Raw genomic sequence first — 27,617 nt, forward strand, 5'->3', positions numbered from 1 at the left:
GTGTGTAATGCTCACTTTTCACTGTCCAATCACTGAAAAATCATAATTTTCTTGAATATCTTTTTCAAATACAGCTTACAGAAATAAAATGGTTAATAGTGAATAGCAATTTGCATGTTTTAGTTTCTTTTTTGCACCATGTATGCTATCGTTTATGAGCTACCAAACAGCTTGTAGGTGAACTGTGCAACAGTTTTATGGAAAAATACCTCTAGGAGAATAGTGCTGTTAAAGTGAAGAATCGAGTCTCGAAGCCATCCACATACCAAGACTTATTTACATTGGGACAAGTGACTGTTTGAAGAAATGTTTGCGTGTTCATGTTCATTTGGGTCGTCTGTGTTGTGTAGACAAGGCCAGCTGTGTTTAAGATATGACTTTTTTTTAAGATGGACCAAACTGAACTGGACATGCAATGACAGCGAATCGCCAAGGCAGGCAGCTCTCCATGAGAGATGCTAATTTTAAACCCTGTCCTAGATTTAGTACAGCCTAGCACAGCAGTTTCCTTCCTGTGTGCGCACACATACTTACGGCTCACTGTGCTGTCTCCTTTCCTGTCACTCATCCCCCATCATCCACCATAATTCAGAGGTGATGCCTCATGACTTCTCACTGCCATCAGCCTTCTGCTCTGTAAGTGTTCCAAGGTTTGAGTCCGTGGCTGTCAGGATCTGTTCTATATTCAGATATATATCCACAGAAAGCAATATAAATACATATATATATATATATATTGCTCGTCCGGGCAATATTGCACTGGAGCTTTTCGAATCAAATTCAAGTTGTCCTAATTGAGTCAAATGCAAAAAAAATCTACATTTTTATTCCGTTGATTAGGAACTGCTACTATTATTCGCTCTGAGATCTTCTGCGTCTTTATAAAGACTTAACCCTGCCGGATCCGGCATGCTCGCTTTGTAGCGCACACAATTTTGATCTCAGGAAAACTGCTGTTCCGTAACTGTCACCTGTCACTTCCATTTTTCCGCAACACAAAAGAACATATCTTGTATTACATGGTATTCCACAGGGGTGTTTCTCTTTCCTTCCCCCTGATCTCTGCAGTTATTGAAAAATAAATGCTGTTAACTAGTGTTTGAGTGGGCTTTGATTCAAATGGCATGAAAAGGAGCTGGTTGCTTTACTCTCGGGGAGTACAATTGAAACCATTAAAGAATTATTCACTCTTTCTCCGAATGTATTCATTTCTTTATTCTACGTGATCATAACCATATTCCTTTTGACGGCACAGTATAAAAGCGATATTAGCAGCCCAACACAGCATGGAGCTGCATAGCCCCGGATGGCACGGTTCTGTGGAAAGAAGTAGGCGGCTCGAATGAAAATCTATGGATTCGTTCCCAGAGGAATGACATGCGTATAGTGTAGCTTTAACTTCAGCCTCTGTTATACCTTAAACAAATTCACGCCCTCCCACAGACCTCTTAAATATTTAATTTGACAACTTTTTAATCCGTCACTACGCCATGATGAAGTAATTGTCACATGTCGGGAAAGAGAGAGAGGAGGAAAAAAAAAAAGATTAAATTATACTTTGAAATGTGAATTGAAGTGATTTAAAAGGTGCCAGGCTCTTATTTGTTTTAGGACCTCGAGTAATAAGCCAAGGCTAAGAGAAATGGCTTTTCTCATGTACTTGCGTGTTTATCTGAGGGCTTTGGCATTACAAAGCCGAACTCCCTGGTGATTTGCCCGGGCTAGCGTTCCCTGTGATCCAGTGGCTGGTGGGGGCTTCAAACCATAACCTGTACTAATGGAGTTCATGGGTCTGCTCACTCACACACACACACGGTTCCACACTCAGCAGTGCCGTACATGACCGATGACATTTTGTGAGTGCTTTTAAAACCTATGCCTAAACTATTGCCCTCGGTTTTGCTTGGATAATGTGAAGCGGGAGGCAAAGGATTTGGCGTTTGAAGCGAAAATATTTCTGTGTACAAGTCAAACTCCTGAGCTCACCTCGGTGACTAACTGTCTTTTCTTAGCACGCCTGATCTTTTCTGATCACAGATTAGCTATCACGAGAAAGACATAATGCCCTTCTATCTCATCTGCAGAGAATGGGAACAGGACAGATTATACTACCTATAATCTTCAGGGGCTGAACAGAATGATATCCAACATCCCCAATGTTAATTTGACCTTCATAATTTAATCATTTTAAACATTAAAAAGATAGATTTTATTTCTGCATGATCTATCCCTTTATATGTAACTATTTAATTCACACTGTCGTATTTGTCTTTCTGGTTTTAGCTTTTTCTCTAGACTTACCCACTGATTTTTTTTTTTTCTCACCCTCTCTGCCTGGCATGGGAGGTGTGTGTGCCTGGTTGTGCCCGGCTTGTGCCCAGCTTTGCAGGGCATGGCGCCGAGAGCAGCGGGGCAGACCCTTCAGGCTCTCTCTACCTTTCATCCACTGCTGAAGGTGAAAGTGCCCCCTCAGGGTTACTGAGCTCTGCCCCTCCCAAAGGCTGCTGTGCAGGGAGTCAGATAGAGGAGAAATGATTAAAAAAATGAGAACTGCTGAATTTGCCCTTGTCTATAATATATAATAATGAAGGCTTTTTTTTTTTTGTTTCAGAAATGAACTTTTTTATTAAGGGACAATATTTGTCCCTGGGAGTTGATCTTCTGGGCTTTTTATCTTTATGAAGGCTTATTTTTTCTAACTATATTAAAACGCACAGCATGTCGCCCTTTTACGTCAGATACTTCTATTGTAAATCTATTCTGAATCGAGAATATAAAAGTAGCTGTAAATAATACAGATCATCAGACTTTATTTTCTTTTATTCTGTCTTTCCATCTGTCTATCCTTTCTTTTATTCCATCTTTCCATCCATTCGTCTTTCTTTCTTTCTTTCTTTCTTTCTTTCTTTCTTTCTTTCTTTCTTTCTTTCTTTCTTTCTTTCTGTCTCCTTTCTGTCTGTTATTCCATCCATCCATCCATTCATTCAACTGTGTTCATTGAGATGTACTGTTCAGGAAGGCAGGACACACACACACTCACACACACACACCACTATTACCCTGTTTAAAGGCAGCTGAGATTTATGAAGTCCACATGTTTAATACATTTCATTTGGTCCATGGGATTTGTACTTGCTTTGGTTTTTCTGTGTGTCCACTAGTGAAATATTCAGTCCATGCACAGCCAGTATTAATAAGGGACTCCAGAAGAGAGGGGGGCACGACGTGCATAAACATTTAGTCCTTATAGACTTCCATGAGAAAATAAGGACTGCACGGTACATGTTAAGTGCTATGAATCCCCAATACATAATGTCCCAGAGAGCAACAGCCTGTTGAGAAATGGAGAGCAGTGTTACATATTCCTGCAGGCCTTCTTATATGTTAGACAGTCAGATATGAAGAGTGTGTCGACCAAGAGAGAGGGAGAGGCCCCAGTGTGAAATACCGCCCTGGAAAATTTAAAGCCCCTGCAGTCTCCCATTTTCAGAAGGAATCCATTCATTTGTAAACACATCCTATGAAGATGGCAGCTGGAGGAGTGCATGAGGCAAAAGGGGGGAAAATGAGGAAAAAGAGAAAATAAACAGATTACTCCACTGCCTGGTGTGGTCACTAAAATATTTGCTTTGCTTAAGTGCTGTTGGTTTTTCAAAGGAAATAAAAGAGAGGAAAACAGACCCTCATCTCTGAGGTACCTGCTAAGCAGGTGAGAGTTGTTTTTAACGGAGTGTTTGCTTATCTAATGGGCTTTCCATTTTGATGGCTCAAAGTGTCATCACTTCTCCATTTACACAGCAAACAGGAAACATGAATTAAGAGAGAGAAACAAAAAGATTGGACTCTTTCTCTCTTGACTGAATGAGTAATGAGGGCTAAAGAGAGTTCACAACCTGACTAAACAGCTAGCTGTGCTAGCCGCTGCCCGTAGCGTGATACTTGCTAGCTCTTGTGTTGTTTTGCCCTTGTGGCCGCAGATGCACTTGCAACGGCGGATGCTTTTGTTTACATGGGTAATGCGGGTGTATTTAATGTTGACAGATATGGCTTTTGGGTGAAAGCTAGCCTGGGTGGATTGAGGGGCCCATAATGTGGCTGTCATCTGCGCGAACAGAGGTTGAAGAGAAGCAGCCCACCTCCGTTTCCCCCTCGGATGGAGCCCGCGCTCCTCTCACTCAGCGGCGCTTGTATTTATGGACTGGTTTTACTGGCCTCAGATATGGCGCTTTTACACAGATCTGCTCAGACTCAGGGTTGTTCGGACATTTACGTTATTCCTGCTCTGAGTTACGTTCTCATGAAAAAAATGAGAGAAATTACTTGTAAGCCAGGGGAAATGTAGAAAACTCGTGACTGACGACTGTTCTCACACTGTGAACCTGTGGCATATGCAGCCAAAATGTACCACAGGCATGAAAAGGTGCGAAATAAAGTTTAAAATGTAAAGTTTTATGGTGAGAAAAAGTTTAAAATAGTAAATTAAATTACATTACGAGATATAAGCTCTCAGTTATGAGAAATGCATATATATATATATTTTTTTTTTTTTTTCAGGGGCAGAAACGGACTTCCATTCAATACCTTTGTTTTCTTACCCTTGCAAAAAATTGTGATTGTAGCCAAATTATTACTTTAAATCACTAATGTAAAAATGTTGTGGTCTACATGCTGATAATTTGTCATAAAAAAAAACACTCTGAAAGATTTTTACACAGTTCAAATTTGATTCTACATTAATGTCTTATGGTTTTATAATACTAAAAATAACTGTGCTAATTGTATGGTATTTTTGTTGGAAATTACAGTTACCAGGGTAAGTTTTGCACGGGTGCTTTACTTTTGTTTATAGCATATAAAATTAACCATAAATTTGCATATTTCACGCAAACTTTCAGGCTTCGTTGTGTATCTCCATGAAGCCAAAATCCATTACCAGATAATTTCTATCTTATTAATAAAAACCCATGCAATACACATTTTTAGTCAAATCTGTGAACTGCTGCAAAGCTCTGAAAAAAAAAAAAAGCAGTAGAAGTTATCTGTGAAAGTCTCCCTCGCGCTAAGCCCTCGAGTTTATATGCACAAGAAACGAAAGGGAACAACGAGAGCAAGCGAGACGGCGACAACCCCTCCTCACCCTCCTCTCCCAAATCCTAAACACTGTTTACTCATATTTTAAAATCAGCCTTTCCACTGCCCCACTGCGAGGATATCGAACTCATTCAAACACGTCATCTTTACCAAAGCTTATTAAAAAGACGGACACAGCAGCAGAGGATCCTCATTTTTCAGTCTGTGCTGTAATTGCCCAACACAGACTGGCGAACAACAATCGTAGAGAGAGGGAGCGAGAGAGGGTGAGCGGAGGCAAGGAGATAAAGGGCTTTAGAGGGCTGGAAAAAAGGAGGGAGAATGTCTCGGAATCTCTCAATGGACCATGTTCCAATAAATCCCCTTGCATTTCAAAGGGGTGTGGGATTTCACAAACACATTTTGAAAGACGATCCTGTGAATCGAGCGAGCACTTTACGGTATAAGTGCCAGCTTCTTTAAGCTGAGAGAGCGAAAGAGGACGGGGGGGGGGGCAGGGAAAAAGCGAGCGAGCGAGCGAGCGGGGTGGGCTTTTTGCGCATGTAATGTCTTGTGTTTGACCTGAAACTGCACTGGCTGGCTGATCTTTTGTGGAAATGATATACATGTGGAACAAAAACATAAGGCAATCCAATCTGAAAAGGTCAGTCGCCACTGCAGTCGGCTAGAAAATGGAGATGAAGTGTGTGTTTCCCCTCATGTTTCATAAAAAAAAATAAAAAAGGATAATAATAACAGCTTCAGCCCTCAAAACGCTCTTAAAGCTTCATGTTCAGCCTCAAACCATTGAACTGAGGTGGCTAAAAGCATCAAGTCCTGAGAAGAAAGGACGCATTGTTTGCTGGCAAGCTAGGCTAATGGTGCTGTTGTTGTGGAGAGCTTGCGTGCTCTCATTAACCCTCTAGCTCGTTAGCGCCGGCGGTTGCGCGTGCTTGACGAGCCCCGGCATCTCAACCTGACGCATGTCGTGTCAACGAGCGCTGTTCCTCGCCCCGAGACAAAGGCACGTTGGCAAGACACTGGTCCACCCCGACCACAACCGACAAAACGTTATCCCCACTAATGTCTTCCCCTCCAATTAAATCTGTAACTGTTAATTACTGTAATTAGCTAAGCAAGACCTTTCTCTCTCTCTCTCTCTCTCTCTCTCTATCTCCTTCTCCACCTCTCTTTCTCTTCAGCGTTTAACGATAAGCTGAAAGCTGTGTTTGAGTGCAGTTTGAAATGGAAAGGTGTGATGTTGTGAATATTTGTGATTCAAATTTTAACATACTAGCTAAAAGCTAAAAGCCAGAGGCCACAGTTCAGACCTAAACCCTTATTAAGAGAGATGTAAACAAAAAAAATTTTTTTTCTTTCTTTTTTTTCTTTTTTCTTTCATTTGTGCTAAATTAAGGAAGAAAACAGTGCAGTAACTAGAGTAATTTATTGATAAAAATACTGTTTATCTGTATTATTCGATGTTAAAAAGTTTTTGTCTTAGTATATTATTTAGTTTACAGGTGTAGTGTTTATATAAAGAACCACCTCATTCTTGGTACTGTGTAACACAGGAGAATTTTAGCAGAATGCACTGTTTTCTGAAGAGTTGGGGTTCCCATTGACTTTCATTGTATGGAAAAGAGGAGGACATTATGCTAAATTAGGGGTGGGTGAAATGAAAATCTTATTTAATAAGATGAATAATCTTTCTTCACAATAACAGTATATGTCATGGTATAGTTATATTGGTTATTTTATTTGATATTTTTCTTATTTTTCTTATTAAAAGTAACAAACAACAGAACATACAATGTAAGAAATATTTATTAGTAGAATTCAAGTAAATATATTAATCTTTATTAAAGCTACAATAGCTATTCAGTCAACAGCACAGACGCACAGATCCAGGATATTAACACATCCACTTTTCGCTAAACTGTTTACATTCACTTAAGAGTTAAGACATAACCGACTTTTTATTTTATTTTGACATAACACTATGCGTATATGACCGTTCAAGCACAAAACACACGAAAGAGATCGAATTCTGGATTGCATACTGTCTGAGAGTCGGCTTTCTGTTTGTGCGTTTCGGGTTTATGTACATTTGCTTCAAGGCTTATCTCACCTAACAACTTTAACAGCGATATAAAACGTCCATTAATAAATATTTTGCTATAAAGTAAATGATGACATTTTGGGTGAACTGTCCCTTTAAGGGCTGGTAAATAAAGGTTTACTCTCTTTTTTATTGTTTCCCAAACTGTTCATGCTCATTAATAGGCCGGTGCAGGTGAATGAACCGCTGTAGGCATCAGCAAGGGATTTTACAGGAATTTCAGGGAACTTTAGACCATCATACGTGTTCCTTCACACCTGATTTGTGTGCTTGTGCGCTACGTAATGGATTTTGAAGAGTGTTATTGCTGAAATAATTGCGTGCGAGTTCTGTGGTGAATGCGCATCCTCTGTGATTGGAGCTCCGCAGGTTTCCTGCCTCAGGATGCAGAAAACAAGGCAACGCTAATCTGTAATTTGGAGTGTAGTTCTTTCTCGGAAAGAAAGAAGAGACCCTTCAGAGGGAGCTCTTTCTCTCCTTCTCTGTCTTTTTCTCTCTCTCTCTCTCTCTCTCTCTCTCTCTCTCTCTCTCTCTCTCTCTCTCTCTCTCTCTCTCTCTCTCTCTCTCTCTCTCTCTCTCTCTCTCTCTCTCTCTCTCTCTCTCTCTCTCTCTCTCTCTCTCCGCTCCAGGCGGCAGAGTCTTTGCTGTGGATTCACTGCAGCCAAATTTAAATGATGGACTGTCAAGTCTGGCACAGAGGACACCATTGCAAAAAGTCATTTCTTTGGCACTGGATCACGGCCCAGCTGTATGTTTCTAACGCTGCTTTTGTTGTTTATCAACACACCCTTGCACATACACGCACATTTAAAAAAAAAAGACACGCACATGTGGGCATCTGACATGCAGGAACACTCCAGCGCGCTCACATATCACAGCGAGAGAAATGAAGAAACCAGGCAGAGAGGATTCTGGGATTAGTGCGCCTGTATATTACAGCAATATTCACGTCTGCCCAAAGCTTTTTATTCTTGCCTTGCATGCAGTCGTGCTCATGCGTGTGTGTATAATGACACTAATACACCAGAACCTGCCATTTGTGTGTCCTGTTTTTTGTATGTGTGTGTGTGTGTGTGTGTGTGTGTGTGTGTGTGTGTGTGTGTGTGTGTGTGTGTGTGTGTGTGTGTGTGTGTGTGTGTGTGACCTGGTTTTACATACTTCTCCGTTGCCTAATTAGGCAGTGGCGGAGAAGGACGAGGCGGCTTGCATAGATTAGTTGCCTGTGGGTATTTCATAAGTGCCTTTCAATGACACATTTGCATTATTTGCTGGGGGTGTACATTAAGAGGCACACTACCTTGGCCACAAATGAAGGCCAGGAGCTTAATAAGACAAGAACAAATAACCTAAGCAGATATTAACATGAAATATGACAACCCAAAGCAGGCTAGAAATTGAGAGAGTCGAATTGGAAATGTACAATATTGAAGTGTAACAATGCTCAAAGCACATATACATATTTCATGGAATACTGGAAATATGAAGATATTTTGTATTTGAATGAATGAAGAGACCACCGGCATAATCCATAGTGAAGTTAGAAAGTTAGAAAGATAATAGAGCTTTATGTGAATCATTTCAGCCTAATTATTCAAAAGAATCCACTCAAAACTAAGATTGATTTTCAAATTGTATCAACAAATCAGTAGAGATTCATATCTTATCAATACTTTTATTTTTCACTTAAGTTTTCAGTTAGGTTATAGATTTCCACTTAGTTAGATTAGAACGCTTTGCGAAAACGTTGCAAATTGGACATCTCTAATCAGTAGAGATTCTTATCTTAGCATTGCTTTTATTTTCTCACTATGTTTTCTATTAGATTCGAATATAGAGCACTTTGTGAATCGTTTTTTTGTGTGTGTGTGTGTGTGTGTGTGTGCATATTTCAGTCATTAAAGAAGTGGTTCAAAATAATGATTTATTTTCAATTTGGACAACATTAATCTGATTTTACTAGTGCTTCTATTCATAATTTTGTTTTTGATTATGTTATAGATTGTTATATGTTATTTTCATTCGTTTAGATTATAGAACACGTTGCAAATCATTAAGGCCAAAACAAAGAAAGGGTTCAAAACAACAATTTAATTTCCAAATTGGACATCACTAATCAGTAGAGTTCATATCTTATCGATACTTCTATTTAACACTTTGTTTTCCATTAGTTTTAGTTAGTTAGTTTTTTTTTTGATTAACAACCAGTTCGATTTATATAACAGTTTGGTTCAACAGAACCAGTTCAAACCAACAATTAATTTGTAAATTGGCTATTACTAATCAGTAAAGATTCAAATCTCTTACTATGCTTCTGATTAGGTTATATAGATTTCCTTTAGGTTACATGGGTTATAGAGTGCTTTATGAATCGGTTAGACTGAATCATTAAAGAGAGCAGGTTCAAAACAGCAGAATACCTATTTAGTAGAGATTCATATCTTATCACTACATTACATATATTACCATTAGGTGTGTTTTGCAAATCTGTTCGACTGAATCATTAAAAAGAACTGATTCTGTGAATTGAACATCATTAATCAGTAAGGATCAATTTATCACTGTTTTTGATTAGGTTATATAGGTTCCCATTAGGCTACATGGTATATAGAGCACTTTGTGAATCAGTTTGATCTAATGACTATAAAGAACCTGTTAAAAGTAATGATTTGCTTGTGATTTGTACTTCACTATTCAGTAGAAATTTTTTATTTTTAATATTAATAAATAAAGGCTGGCTTTTTAATTGCATTGCCAACAAGTTCTGCGCCCATCACTATGTGTACCAAAAAATGCTGGCTACAGCATCTTGACCAGTGACTAATTATGCATACTGGCTAAACAAATGATTGAATAAAGCTCAGCCTGGCCAGAGCCAGTGACCCCGTGAGATCCAGCACAGGAGCCCATGCTGAATAGGTCCCGTCAGGTCACTGTGTGTGAGAGAGAGAGAGAGAGTGTTGATCTGTGTCACTGTGGCCTCGCTCTCTGGTTTGGCTAGCCTCCACACAGACACACAAGCAGGCCTGCTCGCTGACCACTGTGGTTCTTGGCCCCAGGCCGACTCCATGTCCAGGAGGGCACACAGACACACACACACACAAAACACACAAAGAGGCAGTGACAGAGGCCCTCTTGTTTAGACACTCTCACTCTTTCTCTCCGTCTCTGTCGCGCTTTCTCCGTCCTCTCCCTCTGGACTCTCACGCTGCGTGTCACTACAGACAAATGTCAGCTCCTCAATGGGACAGTGATTAATTTTGGTGTGCTTGGCAAAATGTCTACAAGATGTTTGTTTGGGTTATCTTTTCCCACCCCTGTCTTCTCTCCCCTCCTCCTCTCCCTCACCCTGTCACAAACCTCTTTCCTGGGGAGAGGAAACACATCATCATCTAGGGACATCCAGGCTACCTGAACTGACAGGAAATCCTCTACTCTTGACTGCTGCCACTTTTGGTCACGTCTCTCTCTCTCCCCCCGCCTCCCTCTTTCTTTCTCTTTTAAAATGTAGATGTTTAAACTTGAATGCCCCATCCCAGCTCTGAGGTTTGTGTGTATTGTCACGCATCGCTGTCAACAGTCCTGATTAGCTTATCATTCCATGCGGAGGGAAGAGATACCGTGTATCATCAACATCATCTTCCTCCCAGTCGAAGTTGTACTGCTCCATCATTTCTCTTTCCTCCTGCACCCATTGCCATGATGTCTCCCAATCTGTAAACACTGATCATTTACCAACCTTGTAGTGCATTTTAACATTCCACCTACCTCAGAAACCAAACGCTAAGATGTTCATTAAACGCAGTACTAAGCTAGTTAGCTAAATGACACCACCAAATGTGATTGGTCTATCCAGAATGCTTTATGGAAGTGGTTCTCACTTCAGAATTGTGGGTAATGTAGAATTTTCCTGGATTTTTAAAAGAATTTAAAGGTGCAATGAAACAGAAGTAGTGACAGAACTTCTTTTTTTTCTCCATATTGTGACATACATCTGAGTGTAATGGATTATCGGAAAGAAAAAGACAAAAAGTAGGGTGGGGACTTGATTCAATTGCAAGGGCTGAGTTTAGGCGGGCTAAATGATTGGAGAAGTCCTGCATATGTCACCATAGAGAAGTCTGTCAGTTCACTGGAAGATCCAATATAAAAAAAAAAACAGATTAAGGTCCAATTCTCACTATTAACTAACTATTAACTATGACTTTTGCCTCAGTAAACTCCTAATTACTGCATATTAATAGTTAGTAGGGTAGTTGTTAAGTATTGGTAGGATTAAGGAATGTAGGATATGGTCATGCAGAATAATGCATTGATATGTGCTTTATAAATATTAATAAACAGCCAATATCCTAGTATTATGCATGATAATATGTAACTAGTTAATAGTGAGAATTGGACCGTAAACTAAAGTGTTACCAATTTTTTGTTTTTGAAAATAAAAATAAAACACATGCACAAATTAATCATTCAATTTTAGATCAATAACATGCATTTAGAAAACGCATTGAGTGAAATTTCACTTTATGTCGACTTCACCTTGAAATTGCACTGATTAGTGTCTCTATAGAGAAAATCAATAGGATTTGTATGTACATAATCCAACTGTTGCGTTCTATAAGCATTCCAGACTTTATCCCAATAGTCTTTCTATTTAAAACTTGCGTCACTATCTCTGTTGTAACGTTACATTTAGAAAATGTCCAGCATGTTAAGTCTGTCAAAGTCGACAGTCTGGGCAGGGAGTGAGCGTGGTCTCGCGGCACAACAGCCCTTGACTGTGGGGAAATAGAGAGCCTCTAGTGTGTGACTGGGGCTCTGATTTGAGCTGGCTGAGTCGATTTGGTGGGAGGGCGCAGTGCGCTGGCCTCCCCAGTGCAGTCTCAGGTATGGTAATTAGTCTGTCATTAACATTGGGAATAGCTAATGTGTATTAATGTGTTAATGGCATGTTAATTACCCTACATGTGAGAGCGAGAGAGAGCCCGGAGGCGCTTTCCCTTAGTGTTTTCTTTGCCATGTGGATGTAGGCCAAGACTCATATATGGACACGCAGAGAAAGACACTTGAAGATGCATTAATGTGGCTGATTTTGTGGTTGTTTTACTTGGCAGAACAAAATATTTTTATCCACTTTGATCTTAAAGTTTCTTCAACAGATGTGACAGAGAGGTAGATTGAAGAATATGTCTGTTAGTGTGTATGTCCATGTCCAATGCGCATCGTATTTGCAAAGCTGATTCGATTCCAACGGCTCTTGTAATCTTGCTTTGGTTCTGCACTCAGTTTAGCATTATCTTCATCTAACCTGCCATCACCAGCTTGAGGATACATACAGTACACACTTTCCAGTTTGTTTTTATGCTGTAACCATCACACAAACATTTTACATTTTATTTAACACATTATTTACTGGGTTTATTAAGCCATTTTCCTTCTGGGGACATTTAGTCGGCAAAACTGCCCCCACATACGCACTTTTCATGGTCATGAACGACTGAGCACTGAGCTGTTCTGAGAGAGATGACCTTTCTAGATATTGACAGGAAATAAATTCCCTTTCGATTAGTTAGCTTTGGGAGACCTGCGCCGGTCGATGCAATTAGACGTGCCATGGTGTCGATAGGCAGCGGTTTGCTGCAGAGCAACTCATTGAACAGAAAGAGAAGGGATGTGGGGTTATGGGGTCAGTCGGAGGTGTATTGAACTGAACCCACAGACCGTGGAAGCGTGAAAGAGAGCGCTCGAGAAGAAATCACTGTTGGACCGCTCACATGCAGGGATAACTGAATCATAACTATTTTTTTTTCTGTCTCCTCATGTTGCTTCACAAAACCAGATGCTCTTCCTGATATGAACAAACACAGGGAAGTATTTGTGCTGTCAGCACATCACGGTCGGATTTCAAGCCTCCCGTTAAATGGATAAACTGAAAACAAAGAATTTAGTTGTCTGTAGTGTTACTTAACCATCTGTACCGCCAAAGCTTCAAGTACTTTTTCATCAGTATAAAGCAGAAATATGTTCTTTTAAACTTACGTTACACTATTGTTTAGAAATTTGGGGCCAGCTTGCTTTTTTATTTAAAGAAATTCATACTTTTATTCAGCAAGGATGCATGACATTTATCAAAAGTGACAGTAAGGGCATTTATAATGTTACAATATATTTCTATTTAAGTTTAATCTTTTCAAAGAATCTGATTTTTAAAAATGGTATGGTTTCCACAAAAAAAAAGAAGAAAAAAAAATTAAGCAGCACTACTGTTTTAAAGGAAGAGTTTATTTAATACCAAATCAGTATACTAGAATGATTTCAGAATCAGATTTTACTGTATTTTTTATCAAATAAATGCAGCCTTGGTGAGCATAAGAGATGGCTTTCAGAAATATTAACACATCTTACTGACCCCAAACTTTTAAATGGTAGTGTATATTGGATAGAATTATTATTTTCATTCATTTACAACAATAGATAGTGACAGTGAAAATAACAGACTGCAGAAAACAGTATCTTCAGTTTGAGAAACTAGAAATAGAATTGGAATAGAATTTTATAATTGTATATATTGACAAAATGTACCATTATGTACAAAAAATATAATAAGATTGAAGTTAATTATTTTAAATGTTGAATAGTACTTTACATGAATATTGTTTTAGCAAAGCAAACTTGAAATCCCTGGTTGGGAATCACTAGTCTGAGGTTTGTGTAGGTGTAAACAAACACACATCCTCCCCAAGTCACTGACCGTACCAAAGGGGAAAAAAAACGACTCAGTGGTGCTTGTGTGTGTGTTAAGAGCTTGGCACGCTCCAACACTGCACATTAACTCAGCGGGGATGAGTCTTTATGGCTCTCATGGCCACTCTTAAGTGATGGGAGTAAACAAGGTAGAGGTCAGAGGTCAGTCGTAAGGGCATGCCCAGTGCCTAAGGGACAGATTGAGGAAGAGAGACAGGAGAGCAGGTGTAAATTCACCATAATTGTTTTGACGGCACACAGTTGTCTAATCCTTGTCTATCACAGAAACATTGTGTCTGTCTGGTGAGTTTACTGAAAAAAGTAAAAGGCCCGTTTCACACTGCATTGTCCGTGTTGGACATGCAGGCCTAAGTGTATAAAGTCTTTTTTTTTAAAGATTCGTAACATGCTAGCAACAGTCCCCCCTGTTGTTCATTTTGAGCTGATGAAATCGAGTGACAGGCCTAAAGCACGCGTTTAATTGAGGCTGGTTCTCCGCCGTACTGTGTATTTTTAGGGAACTTGTGAAGGTGAAGCTTGGCCTCCATTCTTCAAACGAGCTCCCAACCCCCTATTGTCCATTTACCATGATACCCGCAACGTTGCATCAGACCCAGCTGCTTTTTCTGTCGCCTTGGCTCAAGGTTTAAGTCCTAAGGAACTTGCATCAGACAGAAAAAAAGTTTAAAGGCAGAAAACGAATGTTTCGTACTACTACCACGGATTGTTGCGTCAGTTCGAAGGTAAAAGGTTTGGATAAAGGTGCAAGGTGTTTACACATGCCGTCAAGCTTATGCTGAGAGAGTGAGGTATTAGGTAAATCCAGTGTGGATATCTGTGACTGAAGCAGTGGAAATTCTCCTTTGCTTATTTGCAGCTTTACTGCCAGTGAGAGATCTAATCGCCACAAAGCCTATTTTACCAGTATCATGGCGCGATGTTTACATTGCTCATCCTAAAAGTGTTATTAGCTGCTTAGCTTAAAGGAAACCACAGGCCTCGGGATGAAATAACCCGCTGTGTGGATGTGATAGCACTAATTCATTTCAGACATATTGGGGTTTAGTTTGAAGTGATAAAAGTGTTGTTGCAACTGAGGAGATTTGGTTGTTTCTTATTTGTCTGGATCCTCTGTGAGCCGGAAGTTATATGAATAGTGTCGGTATAATAAAATGGATGAGAATAAAGATTAAGAGAAGTGAACAGAGGGAGAATATCAGAGGGAGAAGAGAACAGAGGGATTATCCAAGTGGAAAGGAAGGAAGATATGGTGAAGTTACTTATGAGCGTGTAAAGAAAAGGAACAGTTCTTATAAAATTACAGTTTAAAACACGTTCTTTGAATGTACTCTTTTTATTCATGTTGGTTTGGAAAACTTTTAGACTTTTTTCTTGCAAAAAAAGGATCTTGCAATCATTTTCCGAACAAAGGACTTGGACATGACAAGGACAAAAAATGTTAACGTTAAAATTAAAAGTATGCTTGTCATAAAGTCATTGTTTATATTGTTTATATATTTTTTAAATAATTAATAAATTGGATACATTTGAAAATGAAATTAAATATGAATAAACTTGAAAAGATTTGGTCAAAATATTACCCTTATACAAGATGGGAAAATGGAGCACCCAAAAAGACATGTGGGAGTGAACGGAGTAATGATACAACAGGAAATGACTTGACTCTTATTTCTGTTGTTAAAAGAAAGTGGCCCCATAAACCACAACGCTGTTTGCTTGAAGCTCTTGCAGCAGGTGGAGGTGGAAGAAAGGAGGGGGAGACGAGGAGGGGGTCCTTGTCTACAAATGTGCCCATTATGGATGGCTCTCCTGGGCTGTCGTGGCACCAATGCACCCGGTCTACAGCCTGGAGGGGCCCGGCGCGCTCTCCGCACAGCCGAGTAATCATTTTTATCCCCGCCATTTCCCAAATAGAAATGGACACGTATGATAAAAGTGTCAGGGCCAGTGTGGGCGACAGGACCTTCTAACTGCATTACATGTCACATCCTCACGTCCCTCTCTGTTTTGCTTTGCCTGCGAACGGCCGTGTTATTGCTCGCAGGAACTTGGCGGTAATATACAGTGCGAGACAAGCAGCTCTTTATGGCCTCAGATTATTTGGTTTGAATGAAAGTGCTGATTTATGTCTGTTTAAGTGAAAAGCTCTGTAAATTCCCTCAGCTGCGTTTCCTGTTCTGGTCCTTCAGGAGCGACTGAGCGGAATGGTAGTGACAACTGAGGCTGGTGTGGAAATGTGTCAGTTTGTGGTATATTTAATATACCTGACAGAATCGTGAAAATAAACCAACCTCAAAAACTAAGCCTTTACCTCCTCTAACGTAACACAAATCAAACGTAAACCCAAACCCAAACATACCCATACTTTCATATACTATAGTGAGACCGCAAATCATCGCATCATCTGGAAAGAATCATGCTTCTAAAAAAAAAAAAAAAAGAAGCCATATTTGTGTACAAACGTCTGATAAACATCTTAAACCGCAGACAACATCTGCTGAATGTCGTTCTAACATCCGACAAGCTAATCCAGATGAAAACGTACACATCAAATCAGGCTTGTATTATAGTAACTGAAAATAACATTTTAAAAATCTTAATCTTATTTTATTTCAGCTAGTTGCCAAAGCAGCATTTCTCATTTTCTTGATGTACTAAAATAACAAAAAAATGATAAAAACCATGGACAGAAAACACACTGTAAAATTACTAAAACTTTAACTAAAATCAAAATGAAATCATAAAAAACGAAAATATAAGAAACAAACTAATTGATCAAAAACTTACTAGTATTAACTTGATGTACTAAAATATCTAAACTAAAACTTAAAAATCAATATAAACTGTAAGAAGTATTTAAAAAAAAAAAGACAAACGTACAAATTACTAAAACTTGAACTAAAATTAAATAAAATCTCAAAAAATGTAAATATAAAAATAAGAAATAATTCAAAATATTAATATAGGATCAACTTGATGTACTAAAAAAAACTAAAATAAAAACATGAATAAAATCAATCAATAAAGACATATATATATGTTTTATAGTCTAATAAAAATGACAAAAACACACAAAAAAAAAGAACGAGGAATGATGTCTCTGCGATGTAGATGTGATATAGTGATTCTGATTGGTTCTGTGTGTGTATGTGTAGTTGTGTGTCTGCTCTTGGAGTCAGTGGAGCAGGGTCATATTGTCCCTGGTGTGGCCTTGGCTCTACACGCTGACACTGCATTGTCCAGCACGGCCAGCTGAACGTCTCACACAAATGACCTCATTCATCCTCTGCCTCTCACACCATTACACCCCATGGCCTAATATCAACAGCACATACATGCACTAACACCTGATCAATACCGCACGGGCCAGGCAGCTCCTCCATCGGCAGTCTGGGCTGAAGGTGCCGCTCTTTAGATTTCTTGTGTTAGCTGAGTAAATGGTCTCTTCAAATTGACAGCATCTTGTCTTTGTTTATTTACAAAAGTGGGTTAGCTAGAGTGTCCGTGTTCGGTAGGGGTTTGTTTGTACTGTTGGTTTGCTCGCAGTTGATGGATTGTAGCTTTTTTTTGTGTGTGTGTGTGTGTGTGTGGTTGTGCTTTATGGGAGCGAGTCTTGAAGTCTGTTTACAAAACCATAAAACGAATGTGTAAATATTTGTTTATGTTGTAATGTGCACAAGAATTGGAAGTGACTGTAGCGTTGCCAATGTATGGACCTTTAGTCAATTATGTTAGTATGTGCATACTGTATGTATTCAAACTTTTTTTTGAATTTGAACCACATACAGTAAATAAACTGGGTAGTTTTTTTCCCCCCTTACTATTCTATTATTTTATTTGTTAACTACCCAAATGTAAAATCATACATTCTATCTGAATAGCTTTAAACGGTTTGGCCATCAAGAATACCTGGTTGGGTGTGTGTGTGTGTGTGTGTGTGATAGAGAGAGAGAGAGAGAGAGAGAGGCTTAGCTGGTTGCCAGGCTTCCACAGTGCAATAATAAACTCCGTAATCTCCTCATTTAGGATTCAGCATCTCACAGTATCTTAATGAAGCCTGTAATGAAGCTCTCAGAAACTCTCAGAACCCCCAAATCACCCACTAGTTAAACCGTCCAAAATACCCAGACCAACCACAGCATACACATTCTCGTCTTAGTCCTACATTTATGGTGATTTTTCACCCCCTGACTAATAGTATGTTAATTTCAACTCATTTTTATTCTGGTTTAATGGCTAATTTTGTTGTATTATTTTTGTCTGGCTTTTTAAACTGCAGAATGCATGTCATGCCAGTACAGGTGCACATTCTTATGTGTTTAATGAAAGCTAATTAGGATCCACTGAAATATCTTTTACTAGTGATGGGGACGAGACCACCTATGCCGAGTCCGAGTCAAGACCGAGTCTTTGAAGGGTCGAGACCGAGTCCGTTGGTTTTCAAATTCAGTCGAGTCCGAGTCAAGACCGAGTCTTTGAGGAAGCAAGTCCGAGTCGAGACTGAGTCTTTAGGAGTCGAGACCAAGACCATAAAAACATGTCAGTTTTCATATTCATGATTTAATATCACCCCAGTTAATAATCAACAGTTAGGCCTACAGACTAAGCTAGATTGGGAATTGTTTAGAGGAGCAGTCTTAACGTCTTAATATGGACTAATTTTCTAGTGGTATGTATTCTAGTGGACTAGTGATGGGGACGAGACCGCCTATGCCGAGTCCGAGTCAAGACCGAGTCTTTGAAGGGTCGAGACCGAGTCAAGACCGAGTCTTTGAAGGAACAAGTCCGAGACGAGTCCGAGAAAGCAGAAATCGGTCTCGAGACCGGACTCGAGTACTACATCACTATCTTTTACTCTGAAGTGTGTATCGATGGACATTTTGCATTCCCATAGTTCCTTATTTAAAAGGTAAAATAAAATGTCAGAGAACTGTGATCCGGCCGGCTCTAGATACAAAGAACGTTGTTCCTTCTGGTTAACATCACTACTACTATGAAAGTAGAATTCGGGATGTGTCCCAATAACAAAGACTGAAGGCCGCAGCCTTCTTCATATTCTTCTTCTTAAAGGCACCATTACAAATACATGTTAAGATCAAATCGTTTGATTAAAATCTTTCACTAAAAGAACTTTTTCTGCTTCATTATTCTCCCATATGAATGGAATTCATTATGCAAACACACAGAGAGAGGCAAGCATGATGAGGAAGTTTGTAATCAATCTTAATGGCTCTTTACTGCTCTGAGGTTCATTATGAATATCAGGCAAACACAATGAGCTATCTTTCACCCTCATATCGATTGCTATGCAAATTTACATACATTTCAAGCAGCCTTGCCTCTGTGGAGAGCAGAACCAGGGTTGTATAATAAAACAGTTTGTTAACAACAAAATATAACGGCACTTATGAGAACACTTTCTGCTCATTATTACGCCGTACTCGTGATTTCGGACCAGTAGGCGAGCGCGCTGAGACACAAGTACATGCATGCCTTTCTGTTTAGCATCGCCTCAGCATGGAGAGGTGCCATCACGCTGTTGAGTGTGTGTCAGTCGGTGAGTGTCCCTGTCATGTATGGCTGTGAGTACACACACCGTGTGTGCAGTGTGCTGTGAAAATTCGAGAAGGCAGCACTGCAAAACAGAGGAAAAACAAATTCGTACCTACGGGCCTTTTCAGCACTCTCTCAATACACCCCCAGCACCCTGATCCGTCTCACTTTAACTCAAGCATAGCGATGGGTCGGAATGGACGACGTATTTTTTCTCTAATACAGTCTGGAGTTATTTTCGCCTGTTGTGACAGATAGTGGTATTTGCCGCCAGACAGAGGCTTGATTGCAGAGCTCACAACCCGTGTGATAGTGCGTCAATGATTAACGCCTATATGAAATTCAATCATTCGTCAATAATTAATTCACTCTTTCATCCTTCACAGCTCATGAGGGCAGCAGACAGGCACAAGCGAGGCAGTATATGTCTTTACATTATCTTTGCTTTTTCAAGAGCACCAAGAACGTGTTGCTGGACGGTTGTTGCGTCATGTGACAGTGTAGTATCCATTGCATTCCTTTACAAAAATAGTTGTTTCAAGGGTTATAGTGATCATGTGCTTAAGGGGATAGTTCAGACAAAAATGCAAAAACTCATCATTTGTTGTTCCAAACCTCTATGGCCTATGTCAATAGGGTCCTATGGTGTTTTGGGCCCAACTGACTTTAAATCGATGTACAAAAAAACATTCTTTAAAGTATCTAGTATTTTGAATTCCACAGAAAATAGAAAGTCATACCTCTTTATGATAAATTGATTTAAGAATATTAAAAAAAGACATTGTGGTCTCACTTCTACCTCGTCGTCATGTCACTGACCAATCTCTTGTTTTTGTTTATCAGGTCTAAGTATCCGCGGGGCTCAGGAAGAGGACCCACCCGATCCACAGCTGATGCGTCTTGACAACATGCTTCTGGCGGAGGGTGTGTCAGGACCGGAGAAGGGCGGAGGATCGGCGGCGGCGGCAGCGGCGGCAGCAGCGGCCGGCAGTCCCACTGACAACTCCATTGAGCACTCTGACTACAGGGCCAAACTCTCCCAGATCAGACAGATCTACCACACCGAGCTGGAGAAATATGAACAGGTGAATGTCAGTACACCCTATAGTCCAATAAGGCATTATCAGCTTGCAATGTATATTTTCTTTCTGAAGGTCCTGTATGACTTCTCTGTAAGTTGCTCCAAATAAAAATAATTAATTTTCATATAATAGTTGCCTAAAATAGCCTAAAACCTTTTCCAGCCTTGTAAGCACTGAAAACACCTATCTAGTTGTTACGAAGCCCAATCTGATTGTATAGTACAGAGCCAAGAATAATACAAAATAACTTTTTATTTGCATTCACACATTTGCATTGATCCTATGAGTGTGAATAATCCCAGCTTGCTGTTCTGTCTGAATAGATGTTTTCCACTGAAACTTAATGACAGGTTTAAAGGGAGACCTAGAGGCCTTCATCTGAACTGAAGGTGTCAGAGGTCTAAACCTGAGCAAGCATTTTGCATTTTACAGTCCTGTCTATCATGATTACAACTGATAGCAAATGTGATTTATGGTGGTATTCAGGCATTAGGACATCTTCAACTTACCTGACCCCTGAACAACGGTAGTCTAGACATCCTCTTATAAATATTGAGCAGACGCTTTTAGTTACATTGTGAAGAGCAGCCTCTGATTGCATAGTGCATTTGAGAGTGTCGCTATGCAGGACTGGCTGCTTCATTGAGGTCATGTATTGATTCTTTAATGGAGCTGACATTAATTTTTGATTCAGCGCTTTAGTTATTTTCCTCATAATCAAGGGCAAGTTGAACGATGGCCTTTCAATCTTTTTTTGATTTTTTTTTTTTTTTTTGAGATACAATATAGTTAACATGCTGGATGTTTTGAAGAGACGTCTAGAAAAATTTAAGTAATAGCTGTATAAATAGTCTATTGTCCCTGGGTCAATGACATGATACTCGTTTTGCCCAGATCTATCCTCTTTTTTTTATGATTCACATAGGGTTGTCAAAAGTACCGGTACTTCGGTACCAAGTCTGTACTGAAATGTGAAAAATATGACGATACCGGCATTTCTGTAGTACCAGTAGTCAAGTCATGTCACCTTCATTTATATAGCGCTTTTTACAATACAGATTGTTTCAAAGCAGCTTTACAGTGAAGCAGCTACAGGTAGTAGAGAGTACGGATATATTCTGTACCCGCTGACAGGCGGCTGCTTTCAGTCATTTTCGTGTTTATCTAAGCGCAGGGCTCCAGACTAACTGACCACAAAAAAGACTATTTAAATATGAATCCTGGATGTTCTGCGCATCTCTGTGTGAATGGCGCAGACGCATGGTTTCAATTACCACACACACAGACACACACTGAAGCACGCGTGGCGTTCGCTGTGTTATCAGCCTCTTCCACCTCACTATATGAGGACATGAATGCATGAACTAACTTCATCTCCAGAGCCGCTCTGGGTCTGATTCACTTCATGAGCATTTTACCGTTTAATATGAGAAAAAACCTATCATCATATCATACACCCACAGAATCTTCACGGCAACCCGTCAGAATCAAAGTTTGGTTTAACTTGAATAAATTGACAGAAATATAACCCTAACAGCATGTGGCCTTCAAATGTTTATATGTATTATTTACTTATAATGATTACCATCATAAATAATAAACTCATTGAATTTATTTTAATATTTTTTTTCAAATAGTTAAATTAAATAGTTAAATAGTTCCAACAGATTTTGCTGTGGTACCGAAATTGGTACCGAGAACCGTAAAATTGTAATGGTATTGGTACCGACTACTGGAATTTTGGCATTGTGACAACCCTATTGTACACCCATGTATTTATGTAAGAATATTCATGTATCTTATTGCGTTTTACTTGATAGTTACAGCCCATAACATTTGCATTAATTCAATTCAACCTTTTGTTTCAAACCATATACAGTAAAACCAACATGAATAGCATATTTCTAAGAACTTGTGTTAGGTTTTTCCTTTTCTTTACCGTGGTTACTCTTTTTTTGTCATTGACCCTGCTACTGTCGTACGTTTCACAGAAAACAATTAAGAATGGTTGAGAGAACACTTTTATTTGTAAATAACAATCCTCTTAATATGAAATGGAAGTTGTTTAGCTGATGGCTTAGCCGGCCAATGGGCTCAATTAGTCTGATTAACTTGCAAGCGTTTAAAAAGGGAGCATGTGAATAAGGTTGCTCAACCCTTTCACCCAGAGTAAATGCATCTTTGTTAAGGGTGTTCCCCATTTTAATAATCTAAATGTAAATACTTAACAAATTTTACTCCGAGTAATGAGCTAAAGTGTGCACTACCTAAATTAGTTATTCTAATTAATCATGTATGAACCACTGCTTTAACGAAAAGCTGTTTAATTTCTACGGCGCTGGGCAAGTGCCAAATTGCAAATCGGCATTTGCATTCATAGATGACTTCACCTATTAAGCCGTTCAAGTCCTCAGCAGCACTACAAACAGTATGGATGGTGTTTTTTCCGTGCTTTCAAGAGCGTCAGCTTTGAACTTGCTTCAAAAATTGCTGATTGCTGCTCCAGAGAGCTTCAAACGAATGCAGTTGAACTGATGTGCTTCTTCTGCCGAATAACGTCAAAGAGCATTTCTGTCACTGTGCTGAGAGTATATAATGATTTTAAAAAGAGTGTCAATCTCTAGGATATTTTTTGGGATGTTAGCTGAGAAAATAATGACAGAATTGTATAGTCAGAAATTATTTATTACATTTAGTCTCAGTAGGGTGTCCTAAAGACTTCAGAGTAATTTAGTTTTGCGTAATGCATTTTACACCTACTCCCTCTGTGTCCTCAGATCAAAAATGTCTTTCTCCACAGGCATGTAATGAGTTCACCACCCACGTCATGAACCTGTTGAGGGAGCAGTCTCGCACACGACCCATCTCGCCCAAAGAGATCGAGCGCATGGTCAGCATCATCCATCGCAAATTCAGCTCCATCCAAATGCAGCTTAAACAGAGCACCTGTGAGGCCGTCATGATCTTGAGGTCCCGCTTCCTCGATGCCAGGTTAGTATCCGTATGTGTGATTTGTCTACATTATAGGACATGTAATTACAAATGATTCTCAGGTGTATCTGAAAGAATCCATCTTGTGCTATATACAAGAAAGTGATGATTAGAGAATATGATTTCAAGTTAACCATCAAATATGATGGCCCCAAATGTATTTAGGGTGTGGTCACATTTATCGTTATTTAGTGAAATTTTAGAGGTCAATTCAGTCATATTAATAGGAAATCTGTGCAATTGGACATTTCATGTGCGGGCAAAAAAAGTTCCCCAATCAGATTTTGCCCATAGTCTTGAAGAGACTTAGCGGTGTTTCATGCGTCGCTACACTATAGACAATGGACCATATTTGCCTGTGAAATTTAATAAGAATTTCACTAATGTGACTGCACATTCAATGTAATTTCATTATATAACAAAATATCAAACTATTTGCTATCTGTTCAAAACAAGGACAAAAAGTCGTTCAAAATGAGGATAGAAGATTCATAATTCCATTAAGAGGAACTTTGGATCAGTTATTTTACAGTAATGGCTTAGAAGGTGAAGTTAGCTCTGAAAAAAATCTCTAGCATCATTTGTCTGCAGATGCCACTTTAATGTTTTATTTACATAATTCAGACATTCTTAAGTACAACTTAAATTCAGACATTTTTAAGTACAACTTAACATGAGTGTTAAGGTGCCATTGTTACTTGAAGTAGGAATAGTTTTTAGCTCAATTTTGAGTTCATTTGACCTATAATCTGTGCAAACAGGGTTCAGGCACCTGTTATCAGTCGAGCACAATAACACATTCAACATTATTCAACCATTAGCGGTTAAGATGTGGTACTGCCAAGACAAGGGTTGTAGAGCCTAGAGGCCATCCACTAAACACAGTCATACTAAGCACCTGAAAGCAGTTAAGAGTTTTATAGAGTGGAAATGAAGTCATTTGCATTTGGTGGGTAGGAGGTCATCGGCAGGTGGTCTAGATTACTGTAATCACAAACAGTTGGTAGAGGAGATCTGGAGAGGCATAGAGGGGAGAGAAATGATGCAGTGAACACGAGAAAAGAACGGATGAGGTCTCGAGGAGAACGCTCAAGTGAAGCGGAAGCACAATCATTTGGCCGGCCACTCGTGTGAAAGGCATTAAACAAGGCGAGAGAAAGAAGCCAGCGCTTAACTGTGGCGGGGTGGGTCGCGGTGAGTGGCGGTAAGTGCAACTCCATCAGGCCCTGCCCCTGTACTTGAGGAACAGTGTTCAGCTGGCCATGGCCTGATTTCCCTAATGTCCCAAGATACAGCTCTGACTGGGAATGCTTGAGCAACTCTAAACGCCCCCATCAGAGTGAAAGAAAGCACAAGAGAGGGAGAAAGAGAAAGGGAAAGCTCGCTGCTCTAAACACTGAACATTTCACGCTTCGCTTAGAGCTCAACCGATAACGTAACAACTATCCATTTGTGTGTCTACATATGTATTCCGATAATAGCCTTCCTGACTTCATTTCCTGCCAGCAGTTCATTATGAGTTTGGCCATCACACATGGTTTTATTTGAGTTTCTCTAATTGCCTTCCTCCACTTGTTTTCCCCCCGCTTGTCCAACGGCAGACGGAAACGGCGGAACTTCAGCAAGCAGGCGACCGAGATCCTGAACGAGTATTTTTACTCACATCTTAGTAACCCTTACCCCAGTGAAGAGGCCAAAGAGGAGCTGGCTAAGAAGTGCAGCATAACAGTATCCCAGGTGAGATACATTTTCCAGGCACACCACCCATCCATGTAGCACATGCCCCATTTTTGTTGGATAGTCTGGAAAGAATGAATAATGACAGATCAAAGCCTGAAGACTTAAAGTCACCATGCCCAGGGTTTAATTAGGTAAATCCAATGACATCCCTGTTAAAAAAAAAAAAAAAAAAAAAAAAACATTTTAAAACAGTCTAAGCTATTTTGCAGGTCTATCCTGGTCTTAGTTGGTCCAAGCTTGTCTTCGGCTGGTCTAGCACAGGGTTCTTAAACCCTGCTCTTGGAGACCCATAGAGTTTAGTTCCAACCTGCTCCAACACATATGCCTCAAATTTTCAATTGATCCTGAAGACCTTGATTCGATGGTTCATGTGTTTGATTTAAGGGGCGGTCACACTACACTTTTCGTTCCATTGACTTCTGTTTATACACATACTAATGCAGGAGACAGGAAATGCTTTCCATAATTCAAGTTTGGTGAATTCTGCTCTGCGAATTCGTATCACGTGAAGATGTGTGACCGATAGAAGACTCGTAACTCATTTAAAAGAACGCAAACTTTAAATCTGCAGGATTGAAGAGTTGCAGTAAAGTGGAGTAGACTGCATATTGTTTATATTTTGGATGTATAATATGTTGAATTGTGTGTTTTGTTTTAAATGCTACAGAGTGTGACATCAAGTGACCGCTGCAGTGTCTATAGAAATTTTGCTCAAAGTCTTGTGTGTCTATGGCTTAATGTTGGAGCTAAACTCTGAAGGAAAGTTAGTCTCCAGGAGCAGGGTTGAAAACCCCTGGTCTAGCTGGTCTCCCATCCTGGCTAAGGTGGTGCTCAGCTGCTTTACATGGTTGGCCAGTTGGTCTCCTAGCCTGACCAGCTGAAAAGTTCCCAAGACCCCTCTAAAATCCGCCAACAGAACAGCTTGACAGGCTTTGAGACCATCAAACCATTTTAGGCTATTTTAAGCTGTTTTTGGCAGCAGGGTAGTACCATAATCTAGGTTAACAGCAGCTAATTGACAAGGCTAGGTCAGATGAGGCAAACAAAGGCCCTGTCTCAAATGGTCACTTGACCTTTGCTCGTATGGTGTCCAGTTTGTCATTTTAGGTTTCCAAACCTACCCATGCACCCACTTTGCAGCAGCTATGCATCCTTGAATGTTACCCAGCAGCCCATGTGGCAAAGTATGGACTCGGAGGAGGATCGCGAGGGCTATGGGTGCCATTTGGGACAGGGCCAAGATTGATCACACCAGAAAGGCTCTTCAGCGTACTCTCTCTCATTGTCCTCTTCTTTTCTCTCGTCACTGTCTAGCATGCATACCTGTTTGCTCTAACACATCAGTCTGATACTTCCACTGAGCTGAGTCTCATGCAGGGCCTGAAGACACAGCGTGTACCCTGTTGTGGATGGATGCCACAGTTTGTGGTGATCTGTGTCAGTCATTGTGTTTTAGAGTAAATGTGTGTGCATGCGAGTGTATGTGTGTAGGAGAGAAAGAAGAGGGATAAAACTTTTAGTTGCACAGTGTGATTCATTTTTGAAAAGCAATTAAGAGTATAGTGTTTTCCCACTCTAATAGCGAAATTCAGAATCCACCTGAAGGCAAGAGTACCCACCCACACCCATCTCCCCACAGACAAAACTCTTTTCCTTTTTTTCAAATTGTCACAGAGGTGGTCAAGGAAAATGTGTACTGTTAACCTATTGGTCTTAGAGCATATTTGCATACTCTGTGATGTAATAAATGTTTATTTTTTCTCTGTGGGGAGGGGCTTATGGAGGGTTGTTCAGAGTCAGATCCTGTAAAAGCCATTCTTTTTTGCCTTCAGGGGGTGGGAACCACCATCACAGTGGCACAGGTATGTCATGACTTCTCCTGCTCCACTTTTTTTGTGCCATTTGTTTTACTTTATTGTTGATTTTTCCTTTATTCTGTCACCCCTTTATGTGTGTTCACTAATACCTTAGAACATGTTTAGATATACTCAGCACTCTGTTCCCCAAAAGTCTACCTTTTTCTGAACTTAGTGACAAAAAATCTGCACACTGAACAAGTGTCGAATGGGACTGTATTTGGAGTGCTCAGTAATCAAACTAAATATCAGACAGTATTTATGTAATATAAATATATATATACTCCCCCTTCACTCTCCCCTAGAGAATTTCACTCGATTGTCAAACTTCTAAAATGATGTGTCCCCTTTGATTGTGTTATGTCTTGTCATTGTATATTTTGACATTTTTGTGATTAGACATTTACCCCACATCGTATTTAATAAGTGTGTTCTGCATAT

General features: G+C 39.7%; 1 protein-coding gene across 12 annotated transcripts in view; it reads left to right on the forward strand.

Annotated features, from left to right (window-relative positions):
* Positions 1-27,617, forward strand: part of pbx3b (pre-B-cell leukemia homeobox 3b) — an 87,621-nt gene that overhangs the window by 49,246 nt on the left and 10,758 nt on the right. For 4 of the 12 annotated variants that reach the window (XM_084388714.1, XM_084388721.1, XM_084388716.1 and 1 more), the window contains exons 3-6: positions 20,351-20,592; positions 23,390-23,580; positions 25,182-25,317; positions 27,153-27,182. In XM_084388714.1, coding sequence (XP_084244840.1) covers positions 20,351-20,592; positions 23,390-23,580; positions 25,182-25,317; positions 27,153-27,182 — 599 coding nt within the window. Of the gene's footprint in view, positions 1-20,350; positions 20,599-23,389; positions 23,581-25,181; positions 25,318-27,152; positions 27,183-27,617 lie in introns of all 12 variants that reach the window. The other 8 variants (XM_084388718.1, XM_084388719.1, XM_084388712.1 and 5 more) reach the window with 3 other exon arrangements.

This window comes from Rutilus rutilus, assembly GCF_951802725.1.
Source record: "Rutilus rutilus genome assembly, chromosome: 19".
Taxonomy (NCBI): Eukaryota; Metazoa; Chordata; class Actinopteri; order Cypriniformes; family Leuciscidae; genus Rutilus; species Rutilus rutilus.